Source organism: Peromyscus californicus, unplaced genomic scaffold (genome assembly GCF_007827085.1).
Source record: "Peromyscus californicus insignis strain IS unplaced genomic scaffold, ASM782708v3 Scaffold_4__1_contigs__length_199733344, whole genome shotgun sequence".
NCBI classification, from domain to species: domain Eukaryota; kingdom Metazoa; phylum Chordata; class Mammalia; order Rodentia; family Cricetidae; genus Peromyscus; species Peromyscus californicus.
In genome coordinates, this window is record NW_026294562.1 from 134,373,103 (window position 1) to 134,393,329 (window position 20,227).

General features: G+C 43.2%; 1 protein-coding gene and 1 non-coding gene across 5 annotated transcripts in view; both read left to right on the forward strand.

Annotated features, from left to right (window-relative positions):
* The window catches only part of Lrrc28 (leucine rich repeat containing 28), a 127,237-nt gene that overhangs the window by 64,333 nt on the left and 42,677 nt on the right, over positions 1-20,227 (forward strand). For 3 of the 4 annotated variants that reach the window (XM_052761394.1, XM_052761396.1, XM_052761395.1), the window contains one exon: positions 11,310-11,516. The exons of the other annotated variant lie outside the window; for it this stretch is intronic. In XM_052761394.1, coding sequence (XP_052617354.1) covers positions 11,310-11,516 — 207 coding nt within the window. The remainder of the gene's footprint in view (positions 1-11,309; positions 11,517-20,227) is intronic. 4 annotated transcript variants of the gene reach the window in all.
* LOC128095821 (small nucleolar RNA SNORA70) lies at positions 485-619 on the forward strand. The gene has a single exon (XR_008213424.1). It is a non-coding gene; the product is annotated as a small nucleolar RNA SNORA70 (small nucleolar RNA).

Sequence of the window (20,227 nt, forward strand, 5' to 3'; positions counted from 1 at the left end):
CCGTGAGGCTTCTCTGGTCTTCAGATCGGATAGATCAGGGTTGACAGGGTCTCTGCCCTGACTGAATCAGACCTCCAGTGTCTTCCATGTGACGTTGGTGTTCTCACGTCAGCTCTGTAGCAGGGCTTGCTCAAGCACCTCCATGTTCTCACCTGAGCCCAAGCCTAGAATTTTCCAGAGTTCCCAGTAGACTTGTGGCTCTTCACTTGGCCATCACTCTTTCCTAGTGTGCTGTGTGCCTCAGGTCCCAGCTGCTTGCACTGCTCCAGGTTCTGATAGATGCAGCCTACAGGTGTCAGGACTGCTAGACTTGGTATGTTTATGTTCGCATTTAGTGATGTCTTCATCCTTTATTATGCTAATTCTGTAATATTTTGCTAAAATGCCTCAATATTTTTCTTTTTCATGTTTTTAGGGATTTTTTTTCCTTAGAGGATACTTACCTTTTAAATCTTTCATCCATTTAAAAGTAATTGGAATCACTTTGCAGCCAATTAAGCTGACCAAGTTCCTTTCCCCATGAGGGCCTGGTGTACAGTGATTGCAAACTGCAGGCTTCTTAATAGTGTGTGCAGCCTGCTGCCTGTATGGGTTGTCCTAAGGGATCTTGAAGATAACTTTCTGGCAGTTACTCAAGTCGTCGATCTCAAAGCGGTCCCCAGTCTAGGCTCCAGACAGGTATGTGTGGTGCCTTTGGGAAGCCTCAGGGCACAGTGACCAGGGTTCACACTGGCCAGGTCATCATGTCCATTCGCACCAGGCTGCAGACTAAGGACACATGATTGAGGTCTCTGAGGCTCAAGTTCCCTGGCCACAGAAGATCCATATCTCAGAGAAGTGGGGTTCACTAAGTTCAGTGTAGATGAGTTTGAAGCCATGGTCACTGAGAAATACCTCATTCTTTGTTTTTTTTTAAAGATTTATTTATTTACTATGTATACAGTATTCTGTCTGCATATATTCCTGCATGCCCCAGAAGGCACCAGGTCTCATTCTAGATGGGTGTGAGCCACCATGTGGTTGCTGAGAACTGAACTCAGGACCTCTGAAAGAGCAGTCAGCACTCTTAACCTCTGAGCCATCTCTCCAGCCCCCCAAATACCTCATACTTGATGACTACAGGGTCAAATATATTGACAGTTGTGGTCTCCTGGAAAAGTGGCAGGCCCTGTATTCCTGAGGGCTTCCACAGTGCTCTCCTGTATCCTACCAAATCATGTTCACTAATCTCACATCCAGTACAAAAAAAAAATGGAATTACACATGCACATCAATTTTAGAAGAGTTGCGCTTCTTATGAATTTGAATTTTGCTGTCCAAAAGTGCTGTTTTTGAGATCTTGTTTAAATTTTTCAGTAAGATTTTATGAATTTGTAAATATGAATCTTGAGTTTTCCCTATGTATTTGATATTTTATAGGTTTGATGTTTTGTTTTTTGATTGTCAATGTGAATTGGAATTTTGTTCCAACATGTTCCTGTGGTACTGAGATAAGTACTCCCAGGTATTTCTTTTTTTTTTTTTTTATTTTGCAATACAATTCAGTTCTACATATCAGCCACGGATTCCCTTGTTCTCCCCCCTCCCGTCCCCCTCACCTTCCCCCCAACCCCCCCCCCCCCATTCCCATCTCCTCCAGGGCAAAGCCTTCCCCACAGACTGAGGTCAACCTGGTAGACTCAGTCCAGGTAGGTCTAGTCACCTCCTCCCAGGCCGAGCCAAACAATCCTGCATAGGCCCCAGGTTTCAAACAGCCAACTCATGCAATGAGCACAGGACCCGGTCCCACTGCCTGGATGCCTCCCAAACAGATCAAGCCAATCAACTGTCTCACCCATTCGGAGGGCCTGATCCAGTGGGGACCCCTCAGCCATTGGTTCATAGTTCATGTGTTTCCATTCATTTGGCTATTTGTCCCTGTGCTTTATCCAACCTTGGTCTCAACAATTCTCGCTCATATAAACCCTCCTCATTCTCGCTAATTGGACTCCCAGAGATCCACCCAGGGCCTAGTCATGGATCTCTGCATCCAGATCCCTCAGTAGTTGGATGAGGTTTCTAGCACGACAGTTAGGGTGTTTGGCCATCCCATCACCAGAGTAGGTCAGTTCGGGCTGTCTCTCGACCATTGCCAGCAGTCTGTTGTGTGGGTATCTTTGTGGATTTCTGTGGGCCTCTCTAGCACTTTGCTTCTTCCTATTCTCATGTGGTCTTCATTTACCATGGTCTCCTATTCCTTGTTCTCCCTCTCTGTTGTTGATCCAGCTGGGATCTCCCGCTCCCTCAAGCTCTCTTTCCCTCGACCCTCGCCTTACACTACCCCCACTCATGTCCAGGCTGTTCATGTAGATCTCATTCCATTTCTCTGTCATTGGGCGATCCCTGTGTCTTTCTTGGGGTCCTGTTTTCCAGGTAGCCTCCCTGGTGATGTGAGTAGCAGACAAGTCATCCTTGTTTCATGTCTATGGCCATACCACCCTGAACGCGCCCGATCTCGTCCCAGGTATTTCTTATGTCCAACTATGTTACAGATGACTTTACTTTTTTTTCTGGCTTCTGTGAGATCTACAGTTACATTGCTGTCATGGAGAGATGATGCAGTCTGACCAAGCATCCATGTTCCTTTCATTGCATTTTACTCCTGCGTCATGTAGAGCCTTTCAGACAGTGGTGAGTAGTTACTAGGACGGCAGCATGACTTCCTTCTTCCTGATTTCCACGTGAATGGCCTCAGATTTTACCATCTACATACGGTAGTGTACGCCTGCCCTTGGTGTCGATGGTTTATTTTATACTGTATTAGCTTTGAGGTACTATAGGATTGGATTATGTTAAAAATGTTGATACATTTCAACATGCTTATGGATTTCCTTATGTAATTGTCACAGCTTTATTGATATGATTTATTAGTAATCCTAATGGAATTTTGGCTTCTGTTGTTTTGAAATAAGTTGGGAGCTTTCCTTCCTTTTCTGTCCTTCCCTATTGATATAAAATAACTTTACAGGGCCAGAGGAATGGCTTTTTGGTTAAGAGCACATCCTACTCTTCCAGAGGACCCAAGTTCAGTTCTCAACACCCATGTCAGACAGCTCGCAACCACTTGAAACTCCAGTACCCGGGGATCTAATGCCTCTGGCCTCCATGGGCACCCGTACTCATGGACACATAGCTATGTGGACACACACATATACGCATAATTAAACATAATGAAAATAAATCTTTAAACAAATAAGTAATGTGTATACTCTTCGTAGTATTTGTTCTTTCGATATTAAGTTGATAACAGGCATAAAATTAGTGGCGAGATGAGTTATTTATTTATTTATTTAAATTAGTGTACAAAGTAACAATATCCTTATTGCATTTATATACATAGTTTGGTTCATAGATGGGGGTGTTTTTCTTGATTTAAAAAATGTTTAACGTATTTACTTACTGTGTGTATGAGTGCATATGTATAGGCCAGAGGACAACTTGTAGGATTCGATTCACTCCTTCCTCCATGTAGGTCCCAGGACTCAAACTTAGGACATAGGGCTTGGTGACAAGCGCATTTACCACTGAGCCATCTTTCCAGCCCTAGCTTTACTTCAGTTGTATTTTGGCCCCCTATCTGCTCAGTGAGCATGATTCTACCGCATGTAGAAACCAGACTATTTCTAGGCAAGTTGCTTAATATGCAGAGTAACTGGCTTTTATTTTTAAAATACAAGTACAGCCATGTAATTCATGAAGTAAGTTCAGAAGTGCTGGGCTGCATATTCATCAGGAAACAATGAAGTGAACATTTCCCATCACGTAGTGACAGTGTAGCTGTTAGCATCATGTTCCAGTTACTAGCAGCATTCCGTACAGTTAACATTGTGTAGGTTTGTGGTCCAGGAGCCACAGACTGCCATGTGGCCTCCATGTGTACAGTAGGCTCTACCATCCAGGCTTGTGTCCTTGCAGTTTATGACATTCAGATGACAGCTGCTAATGGTTCATTTCTCAGAGCATGTCCTACTTGAGTGACATGCCACTGTGCAGTTATTGAGGACTAAGGACTTGCTCGTGTCAGAGAAGCAGATTAAACTCCAAGATCCACAAATCCCGCCTTTTAAAAAATGACTTTTAATGTATCTCGGGCCTGATCCTAGTTGTCAAAAGCAAGACCCGAGGCTGCAGAGTTGTTGATGCATGCTGGTAAGCCTTGGGGCTTGAGTTAAGGTATACTGATATTTCAGTTATACCTGAGGAGTTGTTGGGGGTGTGTGTGTGTGTGTGTGTGTGTGTGTGTGTGTGTGTGTGTGTGTGTGTGATGTGTTTCAGTGTTTTTCCAAGAAAGGTACTCCTCAGTTTCTGAAAACTACCTGGTTCTTGAGAGCCCTTTCTCTGTTAGACACAAAACATACAATGTGTTGGCAGTTGTTTGTGTACTAAGATATCAACCATAAAATGAATACTTTATAGTATGATGAACTGGAATTAGAAATGCTTCTTTCTCTGCCTTGTGTCATTGAATTTACTTATACAGTCCATTTCATGGCTGATAATACATAACAGTTACAGTTTTGACCTGTTTGTATGTAAGTAGCCGAGAAAAATAACCTTTTAAAACTGCATCAAAATATGTGAGTGAATGAGAGGGAGATGTGTTGTGTACAGAAGGAATCTAGCGTTGAAATGTTGGCTTTTATTTCTTTGCGTGTTCTCCTTAGTCCAGGGTGCAGTAGAACTTAAGTTAGAGCTGTTTTTAGTGGCTCCGGAAAAAGCCAGACTTGAAAATAGCAGCCTTGTTATTAACTCTGTGTGGCCACCAGGTTGGCCTGGAGTGGGTGGCTTCCTTCCCATTCCGTTTAAATTCTAGGTTAGGTCAGTGTTCATCCATGGGGTGATGGTTTAAAGGGGGCTTTACTGTTTTCCTTGGAAATTAGTACCTGGATGTTATTTTTATGCTTGGTCTCAGTAATGACTGTGTGGCAGCATCAAAGTCATCTTCAAGATACAAGTGGCTGAAATTTTAAGGAATTGTGTATTTAGCATAAAAGTAAACAGTGACTAGCAGTTGTGAAGCTCGGATTGTTCAAGGGACGTTAAGGAAATGAGGCTTACAGAGTGATGGTTACCTTCAGGGAAGAAGTGGAGCAGAGGCAAAGAGGTGTGGTCAGAAGACCAGCTGGAAGGGGGAGAAGTCTGTGAGCATCGCCAGAGTTGCATGTTGTATCTGTCCACAGTACTGTGTTGATTTTAAGGTGACATAGCAATAAATAACTTTCAAGTTGTCAAAATATTTATTAGTATAAATCACTTTCATTATAAACACTTTCAGTATCAAGAATGATAAAAGTGGAGCCGGGGAGATGTCTCACCTGATGAAGGACTTGCTGCGTAAGCATGAGGCCTGAATTCAGATCCCCAGCTCTCTCCTAACAGAGCCAGGGTGGCAGCATCTATCTGTAGCCACAGTGTTGGGCGTCAGAGACAGGAACTGCACCTCTGGGCATCATTGGCCAGCCAGTCTGTCTGAGTCAGTGAGAGACCTTGTCTCAAAATAAGAGTAACCAACCTCTGACCTCCATGTTCTTGACCTTGTGTATGTCCCCCACACATGTGAGTATGTATACATACACACACACAAGAAGCACATAGCAGAAAAGGCTTTTTAGAAAAAAAGTAACTTTTTTTAGAGATCAAAAAAGTCAGTAATTTTTTATTAGAAATGAAAATAGTTAAGAAACTGATTATATGAATTTATACTCAGAATAACTATTGTACTTATAATGTTCAGAAAATCAGTATATATATATATTTTTTTTTAATTTTGCTTTAATAAGCTATATGTGTTATTTGTATAGCCTTCAGAAAAAAAAATTAAGATACTCCTGAGTTTCTTTTTTTTTTTAACGTACAACTCAGTCTTCTAGGATCTGGTCCTGTGTGTACGAGTTTGAGTGCCTCTCCTTCCCAGGACCTCCTTAAACTCCTGTATACCAGCCAGCCTTTGTCCAGGCCTGCCCGTCAGTCACTGCTCTGCTGTCTGGCCTACGAGTTTAGCCTTTCCCAAAGGGATGTGTAGCCTTCATGGTGTGGTGTGTGCCCTTTGACTCGGTGACGTGAGATTCAGCTCTGCGGTGTGCCATTGTTCCCTTCTCTTTCTGAGTAGTGGTGGACTGTCTGTACGTAGCAGAGTGTCTGTTCACCTGCTGAAGGGAATGGCTTCCTGTGAAGTTGGTTCCATTTCAGCAGTTCATGTCTCCTCCTTCCCCCTGCCCTCCCGGCTGCTTCCCTGCCTAAGATTTGGCACTCAGCTGTCTTTAAGAACTGACTTGGTTTCTATTGAGTTTCTGTTTTGCAGATTTCTGCTTCATTACTGTAGCTTTGATTGTTCCCTCCGCTTACTCTGAGTTTCCTGGTTGCTCTTTTTCTCCTCTCTCACAGTGGAAGCTTCTGAAGCATGTCTGGAGCTTTCCGGGAACCACCGAGCTCAGCTGCCATCCCACCTCCCTGTTGGCATCCCGTCAGCCTGGGCATTTGCTCATGATTGTTTTCATTTAATCAAAAACATTTTCTAATTTTCCTTTCAATTTCTTTTACTTGCTGGTTATTTAGAAGTATGCTGCTTAATTCTCAGGTATTTGGAGATTTCCCAGATTTCTTTCTTCTGTGTATTCCTACTTGAATCCCATGGGTCAGAGTGCACCCTTTGTATGATTTCAGTCCTTTAATTATGAGACCTATTTAACGGTGTAGCATATGGTTAACCCTGGATAATGCATCATGCGCTCCAAAACTGTTTCCTGGTGCAGTTTCCAAGGTGTCAAAAGACTCAGCTTGCTTTCCGTGGAGCTTGAGTCTTGTGTATTCCTGCCGTACTTATGTCCTGTTGCTCCGTCAGTAGTGACAGTGGTGTGTTGAAATGCTGCTTCTTGTGTTGTTTCATCCCTTCACTTGGAGCTTTTATTAGGTATGTATATACTTGTCATTATTGTTTCTTCCTGAATTTCTATTTTATGATTATGAACTATTCTCTGTCTCTTAGCCTCCTGTCTGTTTTGTGATAGAAAAATAACCTTGTTTCTTACGGTTATTGTTTACCTGCTGTACTTTTTCCTCCTTGGACCTAAACCCTAGTTGTACCTTTGACTCTGGCCTATGTTTCTTACTTGAAAAGGCAGTCTAACATCCTTTTGCATATGATTGGGTTATTTAGTCAATTTCTTTTTTGTCTTTGGTTTTTCAAGACAGAATTTCTCTATGTAGCCTTGAATTTTCTTTTTAGACCAGGCTGGCCTCAAACTTGGAGATCCACCTGCCTCTGCCTCCCAAGTGCTGAGATTAAAGGCGTGGGCCACCACACTTAGCCCAGTTTATATTTAATGTACTTATTTATATGGTTATATTCATATCCATCATTTTGCTATTTATAGTTCATGTAACTCAAATATTTTTGTTCCTTTATTTCTTTTTTTTAGTTTAATTTTTTATTGGGGGGTGGGACAGGGGAGTGCAGAGACGTGAGTGTGTCGTGATGTGCGTGTGGGTTGAACTGAGACTGGGCCCAGTCTCTGGACTTGCTCACTGAGTGCTGTTACCTTCTGAGCCTCTTTCCGGCCCTCGCTTTGATTTTTTTTTAAAGTGTACAATTTCAGTTGCCTTGTTGGCTTTTAAGTTTTATGGTTTTCGTTGTCGTGATATCATGAACACAAGCAGTCATGATTTCTAACAGTAGTCTTTCATGATGTGTGAGTGCAGAAGTAGATCTCTTTGTGTTTCTGGTCTTTATTGAGCAGCTTGGATCTTTAGATTAAAATTTAACCACTACAAGGAAAAACAGGGAAAAAAAAGAAAAGAAAAAAAAATTTAACCACTATTTTGAAACTTTTCCGACCCCCTTTCCTGATTCTCTTCCTGTTGGGGTACCAAGTGTTTTTATAATTTCTTCCTGTCCTGCAGGTGTGTGAAGTTCTGTTCACTTTTGTCTTCCTCTTGCTTTCTGATCATCTAAATCCCATTGTCTGTCTGGCACTGGTTCTTTGGTCTGCCTTTTCTGATCTGCTGTGGAGCTTTTCTCTTGTGCCTTGAACCTCGTTTGCTCAGGGCACTTACACAATTCAGTCCTTTGGAATGTGAGACCCGCTCAGTTGTACAGTGTATGCTCAAACCTGGAGAATACACCATGTGTATTCAAAACAGTGTATCTTCTGCTTTCGTTTCTGAGGGGTCAAATGAGGTCAGCGTGGTTCATTTTTAATCATTTCTATTAAAATGTTCTTTTCTAGGAAAGCAAATTTTTGGATTTGCATCTTCATATCTTGAGTAATGCTGTAGAGCAGCAGTTCTCAGGGCTCGAATATCAGATAGCCTGCTTATCACATATTTGCATTATGATTCATAACAGTAGCAAAATTACAGATAGGAAGTAGTAATGGAGTGATTTTATGGTTGGGAGTTAACACAGCATGAGGAACTCTATGTATGATGGGCCGAAGTGTTGGGAAGGTTGAGAGCCACTGCTCTAGAGGGTAGTAGAAGCTTAAACTTGACCTCGACTTTTTCCTATTGTGTTGTTTTCCATATCTAGTCAAGTTTGCCTTTCTTAAAATGTCTCTGGAGTTTTCCTGAAATTCCCTGATACTTCCTTTTATAGTGACACACATCCTCATCCTCTCAGCCCAGGCTCTCCACTCCAGTGCTTTCTCTGCGTTTCCTTGGAGCTTCCAAAGAGGACTTCACATTCATGCTCTAAACAGTTCGGCCGTCTTGATGTTCATTGTCATCGTGCGACATCCCTGCCTGCAGCCGGCCCTCGGCCTTGGCCTTCTCCTCTGCTCTTCTCACTGTGTGTGGGCACTTGCTGGGCATGGGCACACTGTCCAGTGTTTTTACTTCTGTGCCCTTCCTCACGCTTCCAATTACAGCCCACACCCTGCTGGGAATGCAATATCCTCTTTCCTTTTGACCTTTCCAGGCTCCATCCCTGGAACTTTTCCAGAAGCCTGAGCTCTTCCTGTGGCTCTCCCTGATTGGAGCTCCTGTCACACCTTGTCTCCTGTGAGTACCAAGGCTCCAAGGGTACTTACTGCCTCCTGTGCCTTTCTCTCGTCCCTCGGCCCATGTAGATGTCCAGTCACACCTAGAGTCATTGTGGGAAGTTAGGTCAAAAACGTTTCTTTCCTGTTGTTTCTGTTTGTTTTTCTTATTTATTTTTTTTATTCACTTTTAAAACACGAGTTCCACAACTCCCTCATCATTACACCCCACATAAGTAGCAACTTTATTTTGTGAAATAGATATGAACATGGACTTTATCAGCGACGTCACAGCTAAGAGGTGAGCTCATGTGTGAATTTGAGTGCCATGAATATCAATTAAGTTCAGAGGGACCAAAACTCCCATTGATACAAAATCATGCCCACCTGTCTGCAAATGAATATTTTCTCAGTTTTGGAGAAATTGAACAATAAATCACGAACATCCTAGGACAAGTTTGTCAGTATTAGGAAAGTGACTTGAGTTAATATGTTTGACCCCACATTACTTTGATATAAAAAAAAAATTAGCTCCTAAGAATGTTCCTAGGGCCAGGGAGATGGCTCAGAAGGTAAATGCTCCTGTTGCCAGGCCTGATGACTGGAACTGGATACCCAGAATCTGCATGGTGGCAGAGAGAATCAACTCTCAGAATGCCCTCCGACTTCTGAACACAAGTATGTGTACATACTCTACTAGTAATAAATATAATAAAAATTTTAAAGATTTTATAGCATTTTATAGCAAAGACAGAAGACTTTTGTAGTAAATGTGCAGATAACAAATACATTTAAGCTTTGTAGGTCACGTATGGCCTCTACCATTTGATCCTCATTTGGATGTTGTGGTTTCCTGTCTTCAAGATGTAACTTGCCAGCAGGCCTGAGCTAGGTGTGGTCTGAGAGTGGTAGTGTGGCTAAGTCCTGGTCAGGAGCAGGAAGAAGAGCTCCTGTGAAGGCATAAGACTTTATTATCTCATGGAGGGGGTGTTGCTCGTTCACATCCTAAGCTAATTGCTGTGTGCCAGGGTGGTGCTGTAAATCCTAACCTAAGAGGAATGGCCTGGAGAGGGGTGAGAAAGGAGGAGGGTGAGGCGGCATCAGGCAGTCTTTGATACAAAGTGTCTATGGAGGGACGAAGTAGACCTGTCCTGCCCAGTGCTCAGGTGGAGCCGGGGAGTAGAGGGTGGCGTCTTGGACAGAGTAAGTATCTTTCCATGAAATGGTGATTGCTGTCCAAGAACAACTTGGTTTCTTGTAAAGAATGTACCAGTGTTCACTTAGCACTTAGTGACCTGACAGGAACATGGGTGTACTCACAGGGGAGCAGATTAGAACGTACATACCCGTGAGGAGGGACTGATGGACCAAGAGGTAGATGAAGTCAGTCTTCTAAGGCTCCCTGCTTCTAAGTGCAGGGATCTTCCATTCAGTCCTGTTGTGTTTATCAAGATGCCTTCTCTCTCTTCTTCCCTGTTACCTACATAGAAGGTCAGCTGTACAGGTATCAGAAGCAGCTGCCTTGAAGTAATCATTCCCTTCTTACCTGAACAAAAACTTGGATTCATCAGTATCAGACTTCTGGTCAGGTTCACCACTCTGTGCTCCCACCCTTTCTCCAAGCCAACACTTTCCAGCATTTAGGAAAGCCTGGCATTAGCGGGGCAGGTGGCTCAGAAAGTGATGTGCTTGCTATTGAAGCATGAGGACCTGAATTCAGATCCCCATAAAAAGCCAGATACCTGCCAGGCGGTGGTGGCGCACGCCTTTAATCCCAGCACTCGGGAGGCAGAGCCAGGCGGATCTCTGTGAGTTCAAGGCCAGCCTGGTCTACAGAGGGAGTTCCAGGACAGACACCAAAACTACACAGAGAAACCCTGTCTCGAAAAACAAAAACAAAAACAAAAAATAACAACAAAAAATGAAAAAAAAAAAACCACCATGGTGCACATCTGTAACCCTAACTGATATAGGGAGTTAAGGAAAGGTAGAACCTGGGGGCTCCCTGGCCAGCCAGAATAACTGAAACAGTAAGTACCAGGCGCAGGAAGTGGAGACATGGAGGAAGACGCCGGTGTTGACTTCTCCACACATGCACTGGTGAGCGAGCACAGAGAAGGATGCTTACTGGGGCTGGATGGCTTGCAGTCTAGCCCCAGATTCTGTGCACCGTATCTGTGGAAATAGTCCTATGAACTGATTTTATTATTTGAACTGTAGCAGTATTGACTCGTTTTACTTTCTCTTTTAAGTTAATCAGAATGCGATTTGTCTTCATTTTGATTTTGGTTGTAGAGGTTGGCGATTTGAAGGAGCTGCAGACACTAGACATTTCTACCAATCGTTTGCTAGCTTTACCCGAGAGGCTTCACCTGTGCCTTTCTCTGCAGTACCTCACCGTGGACCGCAATCGGCTGTGGTGTGTGCCGCGCCAGCTCTGCCGGCTGCCCAGCCTCAACGAGCTCTCCATGGCTGGAAACCGTCTTGCATTCTTGCCACTTGGTAAGTGTTGTGGTCATATGATAGAATAGACCAGCCAACGCATAAAACACAACATACATCGTTAACTAGAATGGCTTAGTTTCTTCCTATTCTCCTGATGATGCCTCGGTAAATCGGTTTTTTACATGAACAACAGCGTCATTACCAGATGAGAAGTGACATTATTTTAGTCAGGGATGTTGTCGTTGCGTGTCTTCCCAGGCAGTGTCCCCCTGTGTGGCCACAGCGATCTTGAACCTTCGCTTCCTTCCTCAGCCTCCCAAGTGCTGGGGCTGCAGGCATGCTACCATGCCTAGTCAGGGGTCCTGTGCTCACAGACAGTGCCGTCAGGGGATACACCAGCTATAAGAGAGTACTGTGAAAAGGGAGTTAACGAGTGTGTGTGTGTGTGTGTGTGTGTGTGTGTGTGTGTGTGTGCGCGCGCGCACGCGCGCGCAGAGAGAGAGACTGTAAGTCTGACAGAGCCTTGGGCATTATGAATGGATAACTATGAGGACAAACACACCTGCTACTTCCTGTTTCCCCTTTTCCCTTGCTCCTGTAATTTATCCCAGAGCCACACATGCTAGGCAGGCTCTCTGCCACTAACCACTACCCTGAACCCCAAATCTGCCTGTTTAGATATTGTTATAAGTACTAAGGCCAGCAAATCTGACTGTAAACGTTGAAAGACTTTAAGATTGCATGAATAGCCCACTGTGCTAAAAATGCCGCCGTGGCTGATAAAAACCTGTCCTCTGTAGATTTCCATAGTTGGTCTATTTTGACCTGTCACATGGCAGATACCATGGGTCTTTAATAATATGGTACATTTATTTCACATAGAACTAAACTATTTTTCAACTTCTAAGAAACAAAGGTGCCAATTTTAAAAAAAATGAAGTCACATAGGACCTTAAACTATAGTAATTTCACTCATAAAAGCATCTTATAGTAATAATTTATCTCTAAGGACAATGAAGTAAAGAGTTCACTAGCTTCTGAAAGGAAATGTTTGCCAATATAATTCATTTTTGTCTATTTTCAGTTTAAAATCTCTTCATGAAGTCTTTAAAACATTGGAAACATCAAAATAAATTCACATAAGAAAGACTGCTAAATTTAAGGAGATTAATTTCCCACAAATATACTCCACAATTATAGAATGAACAAATTAACATAAAGCCATTCAAAGGCAAACAATATTTCTCAGAAATCTGAGCTTTTAGAGTGAGAATATCAAATATAAATGTTTGAAGAGTAAACATACCTGCTGGACTAACAAAGAGAACTCAGAACAATTGCAGGGGCCGAGCACCTGCACAGTACAGAGGCAGATTGTGCCTCTTCACAAGGTGTGATCTGTAGGAATTGCTGAGCTTCACTGCCCATATTTGTAGGCCAGAGATGATCATCTCTATCCCACATAGTTTATGGATGAGAATTATAAAGAAGTATACAGGTATAGATGACTCAAAAGTGAGGAGCCGAAGCTGTGGAGTAACTCACCCCATTTATGCTCATCCTTGCTGTGGGATGGTCTGTATGTCAAATGCTCTGATTGGTCAATAAATAAAACACTGATTGGCCAGTGGCCAGGCAGGAAGTATAGGCAGGATTAACAGAGAGGAGAAAGGAGAGAACAGGAAGGCAGAAGGGAGACACTGCTAGCCACCACCATGACAAAGCAGCATGCGAAGACGCCGGTAAGCCACGAGCCACGTGGCAAGGTATAGATTTATAAAAATGGATTCATTTAAGATGTAAGAACTAGATAGCTAGAAGCCTGGCACGGCCGTACAGTTTGTAAGCAATATAAGTCTCTGTGTTTACTTGGTTGGGTCTGAGCGGCTGTGGGACTGGCGAATGACAGAGATTTGTCCTGACTGTGGGCCAGGCCGGAAAACTCTAGCTACACATCCTCTTGAACATTTCTCATGTTCAAGACACTTCCTACCCCACAGTAGCCACCAGAACCTTTGGACCACTTCCTAATGGCTCTCAACCATGTGATTACCGGCTGGTGCAGTCAGTGCTGGTAATAAATAAAGGAAGGCAGGGATGAGAGGGAGGGAGAGACATGATTAAGTCATTTCATTTGTTTGTGTGGCATAAAACTCCACTTACAAATGTAACATCAGAGTTCAGAGGGAAACTGCAAATTCTCTTATAAGCAACCTTGAATTTTTCATGATTTGACTGTCAGATGTGTCCAGAAAGAGATGCGCTTATTAAGTCTAGTGTTGCCTCTGCAGTCTTCTCCTGTTATTATCATCGATAACTATGTATGTAAGGTGTGTTCCCATCAGAAACGGCATTTGTGAGACTACTGTCTGTGTTACTATAACGGTGCAGGAGTAATAAACTGTCAGTTACTGTCTACTGCCTTGTTAGCTGAGGATCCCATTTAATTGCTGCACATATAGTCTCTAATTATTATCAAACTTACTACAAACTAAGTTTGGCAAACCCATTGGCAAACTAGTTTTACAGATGCAGAGACTGACAGAAGAGTAGTTGTGTAACTTGCCTGGAGCTGCAACTAGTACTAGAACTGAATCTCAGACTCTGCCTCTAAATCTGACATTCCTTCCACCTCGGCACATTCTCTCTGTGTTCCAGAATTGGTCTGCATAAGGGGACTCCATACTGAAGGTGGCTGTCGCCAGGGTAGCTTTCACTCTGCCATTTTGGTCTCCTTTGGGCCATCTCTCCAGTTCTTGACAGCGTCTGCCGGCACAGGTTAAGTGCTGTCTTGTTCTTGATGATGCCATTCCTTACCCTCTGTCTCAACTTTACCTTTTCACACACCTGCACTCGCCTTCAGGTTACTCCTACCCTGCAGAAGTTCCTCGCTTCCCTGGTCATTTGCTGCCCATTCCTATCTGTGTTTCAGTAGTGACAGCTTTGGGGTGTCTTCTAAATGTACTGCGCCCAATGCTGATGTTGCTCAGAAGGCTGAGACAGTAGGATTGCTGTGAGTTTGAGGCCAGCCTAGACTATAGAGTATATCCTAGGCCAGCTGGGACCACTGTGTAAGACTTTGTCTACATGATGATGATAATCTTTTTAAGAGTGTACATTGGAAATCTTCCTGTGGACTCTTAAGATAAACTATAGCCGTCTAATTCTAAGAATGGTCTGAGAAAGGGTCAAATGGAACATGCAGTTATTAGTGCTCCCTTTTCACAGAACTGAACCATCTAGAAATTTAGCAAATATGAGCGCTTCTTTATGGTATTCAGACAGACAGATACACACACACACACACACAGAGTTTGCAAGCAACAGAAAGCGCTGTTTAGCCATGCTGCTTCGAACTTGGCCTAGGAACATATGTGTTGTGAGATGTGTGCTGGGATGTCTCTGTGAGGGAGGTAGGACTCATATTCAGGGGGATCACTTACTGAATTTAGTCTCCTACTGAAGTTCAGCCAAAGGGAGCCCAGTTTGCTGGGCTGTTTCTTAAACAGCTGTCCGATCCAGATGCTTCAGAGGGCAGCTCCAGAGGCTGGGGGTCCGGATGACTCGGATCGTGAGCTGTGCTCTCGGCCTGCTAGCTGTCTTTGAGTATGGGCTACGTTAGTCACTGGTGATGCTGTCAAAACCAGGAAGGCTCTTTGACTGTCTTCTTCCCCAGATGAAAAGCTGCATCAAAAAGGATGCTCCTGTCACTGCTGTACAACGGCAGCTGAATGACAGATGAGTCTACAGAGAGGCTTGGTTCACAGTGATCACTGTCAGCTAGGAGGAAAAGAGCGGTCCTTGAGCCCAATGCTGGGAACGTCAGCAGCGGTCTCAAACCGTGCTTTTGCTGTTGACGCGATAGAGTGGGGTTGACTGACCAGCTCACAGAATTGTGATTTCGCTCTGAGCTTCTGAGAGTTCGGGGGACTACAGAGAAAAGGCCTTTTCCCGGGTGTTCCTGGCTTTCCTTGCATAATTAATCAGCCTAATTATTTGGGAATGTTTTCTACTTATTCCATGTTGAGTAATAGATGCAAGGATGGCAGGTCGCTAGGCCCGGGCTGGCTATTGACGAGCGTGTTTTACCTCTGAAAGTGCTGTGTCACTAAATTCAAAGCTTGTAACGTCTGTGGGTGAGAAGAAAACAGAGGTGACTGGACTTTAGCAGGTCAAATCTCTGTGAAATGTTTCTGTAGAAAACAGTGAGGGTCAACAAGGTGGCTCAGCTGGGAAAGTGCTCGGCATCCAGCCTGAGCGCCTGAGTTTGAGCCCTAGACCCCTTGGTGGAAAGGAAGACCTGACTCCTGCAAGTTGTCCTTCCACGTGCGTGCTCTGGCATACATGCTCGCACTCGCGCGCGCGCATGCGCGCGCACACACACACACACACACACACACACACACACACATATACACATACACACACATACATAAATAAATGTAAAAAATAATTTTTGAAAATAGTGAATTATTTGTTTTGAAAGATTTATTTATATTTTATGTGTGTGCTTTGCCTGTATGTATGTATGTGTACCACATGTGTGCCTGGTATTCTCAGAGGCCAGACAAGGGAATTAGATTTCCTAGAACTAGGGTTACAGATGGTTGTGAGCCACCATGTGGGTACTGGGAACTGAACACAGGCCCTCTACAAGAACAGAAAGTGCTCTTAACTGCTGAGTCATTTTTCTAACCCCCAGTGAGTAAATTCTTAAGAACATTTGGCAATGTGACATTGAGGTTTCCAAAATAACCTTGCATAAATTATCATGGAAAAAGTCCAAAAGTTAGTAGAGCCTCGTAATGAGAAATGATCTGGACTTCTTAGAGAGTCTAGTGGTGAAGTTCAGTTCTCTTGGGAAGTTGTGAGTGTTCAGACCAGTGCTGGCATGCAGTGATAGCTTCTGTACTGTTTCCTACACTGTGGCATGGAGAGGGCTTCAAACTGTCCGTCTGCCTCACAGTAAGAGAACATCGGGGATTTGTCTGCTTGCTTTGTAAGAACTGGATACTTTATTAAGAGAAAACCAGATGTAGCAAGTAAGTGTTAGAAACCAGCTCCTGGGATTTTTAAACATGCGCTGAAGCAAGCCCCTCCCTTCTCATTGCAGATGGAGGATGAGAACTACAAGTGTAGTATGTGTGTACTGTTTGTATTGCATCTTATTTATCCCCACTTCCTCTGTATTTGCTGAGAAAATCAGGAATTACTATTTATGGGTTTTTTTTATTTTAAATCTACACAGTAAAACTAATCAGACTGTAAACCACTATTAGAGCTATATTGAAACTAATAAATTCATTTTTAATTTTAACTTATACATAAAGATTAAAATGTGTGTTTATGGAATGCCCTGTGATGTTCTGATGCATGTGTCAGTTGATAAGTTTCATGATCCCAGACTCAGAGATGCTTGTCAATTCTATTCTACTGAACTGTACATGTATGGATGCAGTTTGAAGAACTGCTACCTGAGACCCTTGTGTAGTGGGAGTTAAATGCCACATTTGTGGCCTTAAATAAGTTGGAATGCTAGCAGATTTGTTCGAGTGGAAGCAGACAGTCACAGGAACTGGAGTTAGGCCTACATTGACCTCAGAGTGTGACAACTGCTTTCTAAAGGAAAACCTAAATAGGAGGCTAAAATTGTATTCTGTAGGAATAATGTTGGGTAAGTCTGTAATTAAAGGAGAAGTATCAATGAAATGAAAAACTGAAAATGAAATTAAGGTAATTACAAAGTAGAAAATAAATGAAAATAAAAATAAAAACCAATGAAAGCCTTTATAATAAAGTCCAAAAATTAGTAATGGAAAGACATGAGAGAATTAGTCTATTCATTAAAATCCATAAAGATCTTACTTTAAGAGTGAAGTTTTAATTCTGGAATCCAAAAGTCTTCAAGAAAATGATGTTCAGGGCTAGGGCTATAACTCACACTATGTGCTTGCCCATGAGTTCAAGCCGCTGCAGCACCCTTGTGAAAAAACTGGGTTGTGGTTCCCACACTTGTAAGCCCAGCTCTAGGGAGGAGGAGGCAGCCTGGCCTACTAGGTGAGCTCTTTGTCGGTAGATCCCCTATCTCAGAAAACAAGCTGGACGGCATCTGATGAACAGCAACCCAGGTTGACCTCTGGCCACCACACACACGTGCATCCGTCCACGTGGGGGATGAGAAAGGGAAGGAGGGAGGCAGGGAGGGAGGGAGGAGAAAGCAAGCACAGACAATGCATAATTGATGTATTTGTAATGAAAAATCATTTTCCTTGTCTGGTCCCTTTCTGCTGTCCCCTAATAGGGCTACATTGTCCTCCTAAATCTTTGCTCTGGCTTTAGATTTTCTTAGAGAATTAGGAGGGATTATTTAATGTGACTTCTGCAAACATGGGCCAGATGTTGACTTTCTGTGCTAGTGTGTAATGAGAAAGCACACTGAGATTAGCTGAGCTTTATATGGACAAATATGTATTTTTTGCTAAGCCTGAGTAGGATTTGGTGGGGTGGGAAGAGATTGAGATGGAAAAATCAAGCCCTGTCCTCTTGAAAGTACCAATTAAAAACAAAACAAAGCCAGATGGGGTGGCACATGTCTGTAATCCCAGCACTTGGGAGGTAGAGGCAGGAGAACTTGGAGTTCGAGATCTTTCTTAGTCACATAATGAGACTAAGCATCCTGGACTACATAACATCCTATCTCAAACAAGCAAACAGCTTGTCACCCACTCACAGAAAGACAGATGTGAAATTTAGGAAACTGAGTGCTGTGAGGGCAAAGCCTAGAGCCAGATACCTGGCAGCAAAGCTTTTTGTTAACTTGGCTCTGGCGCTTACAGTTTTTCAGGATGGTGACAAGAATGTGCAGTGTGGTGGAGTCCAGATGATGTTGTTAATTGACTTAAAAGCAAGAATCTGGAATTTCCATCAGGCATCGTTCTAAAGTACTTAAGTTCAAAACACATGGGCCCGAGTCCAACCGAGCAAGAGTTCAGGATGCCTTGTAGCAGAGACAGTGGGCTCTTTGGCTGTCAGCCATGGCACTGGACAGTGTGTTGTTTTGAGTCCTTAAGTCTCTACCGTGCTGGGCGGTCATTAGCACATGTCCCTCCCTAGATCTTCCCTGAAGGAGATTTTCCTACCCTTGATATGTTTGCCTGAAATCTGTGAGTAGGAACTTACCTACTAGCCTTCTGGTCTTTTAGAGGAAACAAAGAGATGTTTTCTTCATCGCTTGTTTCCTGGGCAATGTCTCCTGCAGATCCAGCTCAGACTTCACAGTTGGATGCCTGGGCTATGTTCCCTCGGTACCCTTCCTCCTCTGGGCGGCGCCATCCCGATTTTCTGTATGAGCCCTACTTAAAGAGCTGTCCCCATACGTCATGCTGGAGCAGGTACTTATGCAGTAGTTCCAGCTCTACAGTTTAATAGTTCTGTGGACTTGACCATGGGAAAGTTATTTAATTATCAGTAATAGGATAATAGTAACACATTTCATAGCACTATTGTAAGAATTCTGTAAGATACATGTAAAAGCATGTCATAAGTCTTCATAAATATCCAATCAGTATGAGCTATTTTTGCTCTTCCATCAGACTATAAAAACGGGTAAGGACTGTGTCTTGATTTTTGTGCCCCAAAGCATCTCCCTCAGTACCTAGCCTACTGCTTATGGCTCCTGTTACTTGACCTGTAATGGAAATAGAGGTCCTGGAGTGTGACTCTTTAAACTGACAGCAAAGGAAGCCTTCCACTGTTCAAATCCATTGTAGTCTGATTATTTTAATAGTCATCTGTGATCTACAGAGTAGGAAGCATCTCGTTAAACTACAATCCACTGTGAAAGTGTTTTGTTAAATTTCTCTCTTTGTGTGTGTGTGTGTGTGTGTGTGTGTGTGTGTGTGTGTGTGTGTGTGTGTGTTGCACATGCAGAGGACAACCTGCTGGAATTGGTGCTCTTTTACCATGTGGGACCTTGGATCAAATTCAGAATATCAGGGTAATAGCAAGTGTTTTACCTAATGAGCCATCTTGACAACCCTGAAATTTTATCTTGTAAAAGCTGAATCTATCAGAATGACTATGGCTGTGTAAAAGATGTAATGGAGTCTGGTACATGGGTCTGTGTTCAAAGAAGTTAGCACCTAAAGGAATTCATTGTTCTAGAAAAGTGGCTGAAGTGTCCTTGTTATATAGGGGATCGTATGGGTGATTTAACTTGTTTTGAAAGTCATTTCGGAATAGTCTGTAAATGTTCTGAATTTGTTGTGTGGGGAGCCTTGTGTTTTATAGTATTTGAAATGGTGTAATTAAGACTGGCTATCTGGCTTACTGAACTATGATGGCTGGTTTGACATTGATAGAGCATTGCAAATAGCCAGTTCTGAGCTGCTGCTTTGGTTTCTGTTGCTCCCACCTTATTGTTTAAAAGACCTTATTATTCCTCTTTTGATGAGGACATGAATTTTATACTAGCCTGGGGTATAGTAAACACAGACCCCGCTCTGTTCTGGCACGCATCCCTCTGTGCTTGCTCATACTGTGTGGTTAGAAGAGCAATCGTCGGAACACATAGGAGCTTTTTGTTCTACAGCCATGTGGACTGCGTCTGCCAGAGCCTTGAAGCTGAAAGAGGAAAAGAACTGGGGTTTGTGCAGGACTGCTAGCTTTGGCACACTTTGATCTGTGAGTCTGTAAAGAAGGAACTACTTGAGGTGTGGTATAGTTCTTTTAAAAGCCACTCCAAGTTGGGTGGTGATGGCACATGCTTT